The sequence below is a fragment of the Perissodus microlepis genome, chromosome 13 (genome assembly GCF_051167445.1).
Source record: "Perissodus microlepis isolate ML-2025 ecotype Zambia chromosome 13, ASM5116744v1, whole genome shotgun sequence".
NCBI classification, from domain to species: Eukaryota; Metazoa; Chordata; class Actinopteri; order Cichliformes; family Cichlidae; genus Perissodus; species Perissodus microlepis.
The window spans coordinates 18760636-18771366 of NC_140473.1; the positions used below are offsets into that span (position 1 = coordinate 18760636).

The following is a 10731-nucleotide window of genomic DNA, read 5'->3' on the forward strand; positions in this document are numbered from 1 at the left end:
TTTGATGTGTCTGCCCATATTTCAGGCTAAGTGTTTGCTGAACTTCAGCCAACCCCTGAGACAATACTGGCCTTTTGAGATATACCATGCTCTTGAGCAGTGACGTTCTCAGGCTATAGAGGAAAGCTGATAGCCAAGTGATCCTTTAGCTGACTGAGGGCTGAGGCTTTTCGGTTTAAGCCATCAATGTGAGGATAAAAGTGATCAATATGGAAAAACTAGAGTAGAAACTGTGGGATTTATGGCTGCTGGCCTCATTTACATTATACACAGGCATAGATTGCGTAAAGTATGATCTCACATTTCAGAAAACCCCAGATTTAATTGTAATTGTAAAACGGAAAAATTCTCTTATTATACCAATGGGACTTTCATTTAAACATATGAATCCGAGTTTGGGTTGAAGGCAAGTTGACTGCATGTCAAACGAAGTCAAACTCAGACTTGGATCCACAGAGTGAGAAATTCCACTGATTTGATTGTCTTGGAAAAACACCCCAAACATCTCATTACCTGACATCATCCCTACTGTCGTCTATCCTGTTGGGATGAACACCACACCACATTGCTCTTGTGAAAGAACAAGAGCAATGTGCTGGTCAGCACCATGAGGCCAGTGAACCCCAGATAGCTACACTCTGGCGCTGGATACCAAACAGCCCATCACGAGATAGCACGCTTCTCGCTGTCAACCACACCACAAGAAATAAGGTTAAATGGCACTATCTACACAATATGGGAGGCTCTTCTATTTTTATTACTGGTGCTGACAGCCTCTTTTGTTTAGAGGGAGAGGCAGTGCGGTTCTTGGAAATGGTTATAAATAAGTACTGAGGCAACCACAAGGATTCCTATTTGTCCGTTTGCATTGTTTTCAAAAGCTGGCTTGGTTATGATGTGTTTCATAAATACAACACAATCACCAATCCAAACACACTTGAGATGGTTTAGATTGATGAAACACTGCTGTTAATAATTGGGACGGACCGGTTTGCTTCACATTTCTTTGATGTAATGACCCTTTAAACAGCACGGCGGAATTGTAAGAAAAGATTTCAGACATTTTGAAATTCTCCCTTTAGGGAAATTTCTTTGATACTAACAGCCATGCTAACTATACAATCTGCCTAATCTCCCAACATCTTTTTCCACTGAGCCATTTGGCCGGTGTGGGAAAAGCAGTGCAGCTGTATGTAACATCACCTTTTAATCACTTGATGAAAAAGCAGCAGATGCAGAGTGTTTTTCCAGTGGCAAAGCATTACACCAAGAACACAAAGAGTCTGCAGCAATGCTATCAACTCTGTAAGGCTCTACCCAGGCAGAGAGGTGCTGTGAGATAACTTCTAGCTGATGTTTAACAGTATAATGTTTACCATTTCAGCTTAGCCTCCTTAATGGGTCTCATGAGCTAATGCAATATCATTACAACAGCTGTAAATAGAGCACAAATCAAACTTAGAACTGGCAGGAATATGAGTAGTTTTAAAGGTTTTTGGGAATAAATAAAATACTGGAGATAAAACGTAGACCTGCCTCTGAATGCATGACTCACCTAGCAGTTGGACCCCCCTAGTGAGGCCATAGACGTCTATGAGAGCCCAGAGGGGTTCTGAGACATGTACCCCATTGAAGAACAGTATGGGGCTGGAGTCGTTGATTCGATAGAACACCCGGCCCTTCTTATCCACCCAAAACGAGATGACGTTTCCCTCATTGGAGAGCTCCTCCGGAAGTGCTTTTGCCCAGAAGCCACTTTGGGAGACCAGGTCAGGGCAGGCATACTTGGGCAGGGTGTCTGGATTGATCCTTGATGGGTCTTTGGATGTAAAACCAAGACGTAGAGCACCACTCCAGCAGCACTGCTTTTTAGTGATCTGGAGAGAACATATTTTAAATCAATGAAGATAATTTAATTAAGATAAATATGCAAGATACAATATGAGCTAAAAAGAATAAAGCCAAATTTGGGCCGGCATAGTTTCTGCTGAGTTGCAGTGATACTACCTGCACTGCACTGTGATTAATTCATCCCATCCAAAGCTTGCATTTGGGTAATTTTTTACCTCCACCCAGTCATAATTATAGCTGCAATTACCTTTAAAGTGGTATGACTGTGTTTTGTCAGTGCCAAGAGCAGCAAGTCCTAGATTATTGTGAAATGTGACTTCTTTATGAAAATGGATACAATCCAAAATGTTTTGCCTGATAGATCGGAGCATGTTAGCACCATGACAAATGGCCTATTGGAACCATTAGAATGGCAGAAACATGTACTGGGCATTAAAGGCATATACTATAAGAGCATTAAGATTAAAATATTGTCCAAAAATATCTAGAGTCTATAGACACATATGCACTTGTTGTGCAGTGTCGCTTTGAGTTTAAGAATGTCACCATGGTAAAAATGTCTAACTGATGATAATCATGTCCAACAGCTTATCTTCTAGCATGCCAACAGCTGATGATTACACCACTGTACCAATTGCAAGCCAGTATACCAATGAAAACTGGTAAGGCTTAAATTAACCACTATGGCTGTTAATGTGTTTGAAAGATGGATATAACAACGGTGACATCACCCATTGTTTAGTGAAGTCTCATGGTGAAGCCTCAGCAGCACGCAGAAGACATTACAGAGAAAGTGAGTGATACCATGCTACTCAATACTCACATGTGACTGGCAAGTCATTGGCCCATGAGTGTACTCATAATTTACAAAATTTACTTCAGGTTTTATTCTGTTTGTTCTGAAACTAGCACTTGTTCCAATACAATCATCCGGAAAGTGTTTACTATGGTCAGAAATCCAGGCAGTGGAGGCTGTTTACTACAGGAATAATTTGTACTACCAGAGGCACTTCCACCTTGGCTTCACTTTTCAGAACAACAAGAAGCAACATCCATGTCTTGTCTATTCCTCAAGCCATCAAATTTCTAAACATGGGCAACACATGGCTTGCCCAGGTGGTTTAGCCAAAACAACCTCAAGGTGCAATGAAAGCGTCCCTACGTATTGAAAAAGATGTGTTTGCTCCATGTTGGTGTATGGAAATGTGATCGCAAAAGAATTTCCCTGTGCGGGCAAATAAACCTTATTAACGTTATCGCTCACATGTGGTCCACAATGCTGACATAGAGGGAGCTGTAGCCGATGGTTGTCTGCTTGAACTCTCCTGCACTAATTCGATTCACTGAAGTGGACCTCTCAACCATGTTTGTGCTGTTTGTGCCTCTTGGAGCATTTTGAAAGAAACTATCTGCGAAATAATATGGCCCGCTGCATGGCGAAGCCTGTCTAAGCAAAGCTAACATCGAGGCTTTGAAATGTGGCTACATCAATCATTTACATAGAGTTACTGAGGTTATTTTTACTTATCTTGAGGAATTTAATTTTGTTTGGCTGGATGAGTGCTTAAGAAAATAGATGGACGGATGGGCTTCTATGTCTGTAAGTTTCATGCCAATTTATCCAATAGTTGAGATATTTCAGTCTGAAAAAACAGACAGCACAACATTCCCATCATAGTGCCAAACCACTAGCAGCTAAAAAAACAACTTATCACTTTCAAGATTGGTTACCTCGGTATGTTTATCACCTGCAAACGATTTTTGTCTTATTTCGAAGCACTATTTACTTTGCATTTACTGTGCCAGATAACAGTGTTCCTCACATGGCAGTGCTTGCCCTACTCTCTCACATTCGAGACATAGATGGCCTGATAGGTGAAGTGGAAACTTGTTCTAAGCAAGCTGCCGCTTTGGCCCACACAAGAGCACAGAGAGGAAAGAGAGAAAATGAAAACAGGAGAGTGAAGAGCTGGGATGAAGAAAGGGAGGCAGACAGGCAGGGAGAAGAAAATGAAAACATGCTAACAGAATTAGAGGGACAGAGATAAAAGAGGACTACTTTTCATCACACTCACAATTTGGATCTTCTCAGTAATTGACTGTGTGTAATAATATCAGAAAGTACAAGATGTGCTAATCTATGGTTTTGTAAAGTAACTTTTTTGTTACAGGAAATTATGAAAATGACAACCAGTTGTGCTCTAGTTCTGGTGTCGGACTTTGGACTCATGGTGCAATAGGTCAATTTTTAACCCAGTCATTTTCTGTGTGTAGCATACCGGGGCTCCAATAGTAATTGTCCCTGTGAATACAAATGGCATTCGAATAGTGCATCGTTTACCTTCAGTCGAACCTGCTCATATACAGCGATAGGTCTGTTGCTGAAGGTGATGGCATTGCAGAAGCTGGCCTGTCTCTTGACAGTTCTCTGAGACATGTCCATGACGATCTGCGAGCCCTTGGTGCTTGGGTGGAAGAGCAGAGGGAAGGAGGACAAATTTCCACATGGCTGGATGGGAAGGCAGCGCTTGGGCTTGTGGTGATATCGGTGAGGTCCTGCTGGAAACGGTCCATTTAGGGAATCTATGTGAAGAATGAGAAGCGTAAGAGTTGGTTATTTTGGTCAAGGGTTGAGGGGGAGTTAATTTTCTTGGGGTGCAATTTACAGTAAAATACCCAGATATTAGATTACATTTGACTGCAGTATTGAATCAGGCTGTCTGTACCACTGCAGGACCACACTGGCTGGTTCATTCTCCTGAATTATCCAATTTGGTAACAAAAGCACTCAGAGAACCCAACTTTCCCCAAAGGGCAAGGGCTATAGTTGTATAGTGTTGTATTGAGAAAATAAAAAGCGTGTTGTATAGCTCTCTCCATGCCCTTTTTCCATGCCCATATATATGATATATGATATTTTGCAAGGTCAACTTGCAACAATGACAGTCAAGTCAAATGCTTATCCAATTTTGGTACTCCAAGGCCTAGTATATTGTTGTAGAGTTTAAAGATGATCCATAAAAAAAATCATGGGTAACATAACGTTTGGACTGATTTTCACATTTGGTGTGACCTTGACCCGATTTTTGCAAAAACTAAATCAGCTTGAGCTCTTGTTGGTAACTACCGTCACGAAAAATTTGAAAATGAAATCTTAAAAACTTTGGATGCTAGACTGCTAACAAACAGACAGACAGATAGACAAACAGAAGCAATTACATTTATTTAAGCAATTTAAAGCATAAGTCTGTTTCCATCTTCTCACGGTAGCACAGTAATAACACCTGTATTGTAAATTACAAGCTAAATGTCATTGGATTAAAAAAAAAAAACAAAAACAAAAAAAACACAAACCCAACAGCACAAAGACAGACCTGCTCTCCTGGCACCGTAATTTAGGAGAACAATGCAGCTGCGAGAACTCTGTGCAAAACACTCTCATTTCAGTAAATGGTCATTTCCGGTAACACCGAAATCTCACTTTTGTTATTCTACATCTTTCAAGGTAATCATCTGATTTGTGTTGCATTTGGGTTTTTTTCTTTCTGTGGAAAACTTTTTGTTTGATAATCAGCAGAAAGCGGTAAAGGAAGCAGGAGGCGGCGGAGGACAAAGAAAAAAAAAAAAGATCAACTTACACACAAATAAGACCACAATTAGCCAAGCAGAAAATGACCTTTGGGATCTTACGGGAGTTCTTGATGCGTGTATGTTCAGCTGGCGAATACAGTATATTCAAAGCTACACCAATAATAGTGAGGAATGGCTGTTAACATGTTATTTCCAGTTACGGCTCGTGTTTTAATGAGCATATATCAATCTTATCATAAGTCTTTATGTCTGAAAGTCACGTACACGCTACGCTACAAAATCAGTGGTGCAAAATGTGAGGCATTTATTGTGATGTAAGTCAGAGGAAGTGGTAAAAAAAAACTCCACAGGTACACAGTGAGTCACACCATGCACCCGGGTTTCTAGATTTTTTCCCATGTGAAAATGTGAATAACTTGCCCCACTTACAGTAACTCATAAAAGAGAACCAGCTTTCTTTTTTTTTTTTCTAAACGTCCAATCTCAAAGCCTTCATAATCATGATTCACACGGACTCCCTCTCATTTGGATCCACTCTCCCCATTCTCATTTCCTACATTCCTCTTCAAAAGGACCACACCAAGGTCACTGTGGTTTTAATGGAGGAGGTGTTTTCTCACAAACTTTGGCTCACGCAAAACCCAACTTTTTATTCTACTGATAACACAAATAACTTTTATCTCACAACGCGGTTTGATACAGATTTTATTCCATAAAACGCCGACCTCGTCTACAGCAGCATTTCAGGGTTTTAAAATACCATCGAGCACAAAGTGTGAACAAAATAAATAATTTAAGCCTCATTAATGCTTCTTCATCCTCGGGAACTGGTTGCATTTTCGCACCTAAACTTGGAAGACTGTGTATGAGCAGCTTGTGTTTGTCTGCAAGAGGAGAATGTGAGCCACTGCTGAAAGACAGCTATTTTTGCTCTCCTTTAATTGACCTTGGAAGGTCAAGAGGTATATAATGCACCACAGAGACAAATCAGTTAGGACTGCCAGGATTGGAAACGAGTCGTCATGTGACTTCTGAGGCCAGGTTTAATAGAACATCACAGCATTCTAATTTTAGGCCAGAGACAGAGATTTGAGCAGTAGATGAAGACATGATTTATATTAAAAAAAAATCTAAAAAAAACTTAGTCAACCCTGAAAAATAATTACAAATGCTGTCAAATGGGAATCTTTGTCACATATTTCTGTCCAGTCCTGCCCTTCAAATCACAATCAGAGAGCCTCTGCCAAGTGTTCTGTACTCAGCACAGTGTATTTAGTAAGCTTTTTGCATGCTCTTGTCAATGCTGAACAATGCTTAATTGTGCTCTGTGCACAACAGTGGTCTTAAATGAAGTCATAACAAACCCTTCAACCATATTGCATCCATGACGTCGTGTCAGACGTGATGTCTTGGGGAAAACAAAACAGCACTGCATTGTACTCCATCAAAGACCAGGCTTGAGAATAGAATAGAATATTTCCTGTTAGGGTTGAAAACAGAAGCAACACCTCACCTCACTGGCCCTGTAGACCGTGGCGTCTCTTATCCTCCACCATCTAACCAGAGAATCCAATATATTCTTTCATTTTTGCTATATTACTACCATTTCTGCTGCTGTGAAATTGAATTCTACAGACTTTCTTTTTTTTTTTAAATCAGCTGAAGGTTTATTTCCACAACCCAGACATCCTGTCATGGGTTTACAGCTTTCAAAGGACTATATAAACTATGAAAGTCAAAAAAGTAAATAAAAGGATAAATAAAAATACCACATTTGATTTACTGTAGATGACAACTGATTAGAGCCAAAAGTGCTGATGATACAATGGTTGCTGAAGTGTGTTTAAAAAGTCATGCAACCCGACGGTGACGTCAGGGTAACCACCGACCAGAGCCCTGCCACGATAAAAGAGAGGTGCCATGACAAACGTCAGATGAGCAACTTAAGGATAATGTTACTTAATGCACCATCGCACACAATGTGACTGCCTCTGCTGTCATTAATTGGAAAAGACAAACAGTGCAGAGACAATGAGTGGCCCTGGCCAGTGTCACCTGGCCTCCTACGCTCCTCTGTGTTTTATCCTGAGGCTTGGTCTTACTAAGACGCCTCAGCAGAGGCCCTAATGTGGTGTGACGTTAGTATCAAGGCATGGTGGCCCCTCAAATGCATTCTAAAGAGCTGCAGGGCACATTTAGCTTTTTCCACATATGTCATAGCTGGCGTTGTTTCAATAAGAGATAAACATTTGTGATTTAAAAGTTTTTAAACGTCTTACCAGAGAAGATGCTTTGTATGAGGCCTCTGTAAAAGAGCTGCGCCTAGTTCAGGTTTGACAGGACCATCACTTGAATCTGTTTAAGTGGCTTTTGTTTCCAATGTTAGATCAATTCATTGTTTTTAAACTGCTTTATTTAAAAAACCTAAAGGAAAGCCTATTTTATTTGTCATGAGCTAACAGGTATACATGCACAGTGTTAAAGATGTATACTGGACTGTAACATGATGTAAACTTTGGGCTGGATTAGTTGTTTGCTCTAGAAAATTATGAAAACATGTCAAACGATTTCACAGCTCAAGGTGATACCTTGAAATGTCTTGTTTTTATTTTCTCAGCAACAGTCCAAAACCGTCCAAAAATGCAACAAGTGTTCATATTTGAAAACATCGAACTAAAGAATTTTTAAGTAAGAACAATGGATGCCAGAGTCGTCATGAAGGTTTACCAAACGGGGAGGAGTGAAGGTTGAATGATTCATGAGCCCTTAAGCTGGAGGTGGGCCCTGCAACACGACAGGGATTATTAAGGTTTACATTTTTAGGGCCCAGACTGAACACATGGCTGACAGCCAAGAACTTCTAGCTGTGCCCCTGTCTGCACCTGTATTGTGTCACACCAGTGGACCCTACAACTGAAACTGGAAAAGGGATCACATGAACTGGTTCATCTGTTCATCTGGGTGTGCTAGAAAGCACTTGGTATATCAAAAAATACCAAACTGAAATTGTAAACTAAAGCAAGATAATACCAATAAGGAAGAGAGATGAAACCAAAAAAATTATAATATGGATATGGAACGTAAAAGTTAGAAAAATAGGATGGGCAGGTTGGTGCTGATAGACAGCGTTGGAGACCTGAATAAAAAGTGAAAAGGAAGACTGTAAACTCTATATAAGTTATCACCTTCATTGTACCACCTGAACAGAAAAATGAACCCAAAAACTGTTGCTGTCCTAAAAACATTTATAGCCAGAGACAGTGGAAAATCATTTGTGCTGGAATAAAATTATTTCTATCCAATTTAGTTAATCTGACTTGAGTTCACTGAAATATAATGGTCACAAATTATCAGAAATACAAGAGAATGCCAGGTTTCTATCAAATAAGGCCACACAGACTTGTGGCATTTACTGTATGTGGACTGTTTACAATAACTAGGAACCAAAAACCACAGAACATTCAATCATCTGGCAAATCTTTGCTGATGTAAAGCCACTGAAAGCTAATCAAAACACTACATCCCACAAAAGACTTAGTGTAACACTAAAACTGCATCAGTTAGGCCCCCAACAAGACACTATTGATGTGATTCTTATAATTCAAATTTACCTGATGGTTATATTTCTTTATTAGTCACTTCATGTTCTTCCATAAAATGACAGAAAAGAGCTTAAACTCATCAAAATTCCCTGCCGTCAACCATCAGTTCATACTCAAGGTCATTAAATTTAAAATGAGTAAGCCACAGAAAATCTGCAAACCATCACATGTGAGAGGCCGGAGCCAGAGAACTTTCTACTTGGTTTACTTGGGAATTAACTGAAACAATCACATATCCAAAAGCATTATGTTTCTGGAGACTGAATAATCGATTCAAAGTATTGCTTCAGCTCTACCCTAATGTCTGATACATGAACTTTTACTGTGCCAACTTTAAATTTAAACGCTTAATCTTAATTAACAGCACTAACGAGTTAAACGCTTAAAAAAACAAAACACCACAGTCATCTTAAATTCATTTAGTGCTCAGCATAGTTTAATAACGGGTTTAAGAAATTTTATTAAATGCATGTTGTGTGTACTTATATCAGTGTCAGACTCCCAATAATCATTCAAAACTAAACGGGGTTCTATATGACTTTTACCACTGAACGTACACCTAAAAAGTGAAACAGAATACAAGCAAAAAGCAGAGGAAACAAGATACCCTGTACCTGCCCACTATTATAATTTCAGACACGCAGGTTCATTAAAAAGAGGCAGGAGACTCTAAAAGTGTTTAGGCATCAACTAAAGGCAGAGATAAATAAATAAATAAAAATAACAAGCAGGTGGGTAAAAAAAAAAAAAGTTGAAGGCTATTTAATCCTCTAACCAGCTCAGTTCAGTTTGTCCTGTTTGGTTTCTTTTGTTGGAAGTCGGTTAATATGAAGTCGCAGAGGATTTTCACACTTAAAAAACACCAGTGTCTTTAATCCTAAACCAGTCGTGACTTACAAATGGTGCTTAAACTTGGCCAAAGCGGCTATAATTTCACTTCTCCTTTATTTTAGGCTCCCAGGACGCCTACAGTTTTCATGCACACTGGCTTGAAGCTGCACAAGCCAAGCCTACAACTCGTTTATATCGTCTCCTCTTATAATATTACAGTTGTGGCGCATAATAAACAATCGGCACACGCTCTCCTGTCCGGTGACGCCAGATGCCCTTACCGTAAAAGGTATTCCTGGTGATCTGACCTCCCATGGCTGGATGCAAGGTGCGTTCACCTCTCCCTCTAACTGCGACCTGGAGCCACAGTATTCACATTCAGCCTCGCGTCCTCAGCAGCGACATTATATGGACACGACACTGTTCACACACGCACAGGGGGGGGGGAAAAAGAGTCCCGACAGTGATTCAGCGTCAGGTTGTGTCTATCCAAAGATTCATCGACATCAAGCAGCAGCTCACAGCAACTAACAGATCCAGCACGCAGTGGCTCACTTCAGTCCGCGCGGAAATTAACATAAAAGGTGGTAGTGGAGGTGGAGCTTCACAGGACTATTGACGCTGTAGTCACCAGAGCAGACTTCAAGAGCGTTAACTAGCAAGAAATAGTTATTATATTCCCAGATTATATAGACACTTAAAGCACAGTTATCTCCAGTACAGTGTTCTGTTCACATTGTACCACTGCGAGGAATCACTCATCCAACAAAGAGCTTGTTTTTTTTTTGTTTTTTTTAAATACTTTTTATTAAACTGTAAAATTTCTAATCATTTTCATAATCATGCTGTGTCCTCG

At 40.0% G+C, this 10731-nt stretch overlaps 1 protein-coding gene across 1 annotated transcript in view; it reads right to left on the reverse strand.

Annotated features, from left to right (window-relative positions):
* The window catches only part of LOC146375040 (E3 ubiquitin-protein ligase NEURL1-like), a 34269-nt gene extending 23811 nt beyond the window's left edge, over positions 1-10458 (reverse strand). The window contains exons 1-3 of the mRNA XM_084949558.1: positions 10157-10458; positions 4193-4434; positions 1556-1877 (exon numbers count right to left, since the gene is read on the reverse strand). Of these exons, the coding sequence (XP_084805684.1) occupies positions 1556-1877; positions 4193-4434; positions 10157-10190 (598 nt within the window). The 5' untranslated portion in view covers positions 10191-10458. The remainder of the gene's footprint in view (positions 1-1555; positions 1878-4192; positions 4435-10156) is intronic.
* Positions 10459-10731: the final 273 nt, after the last annotated feature.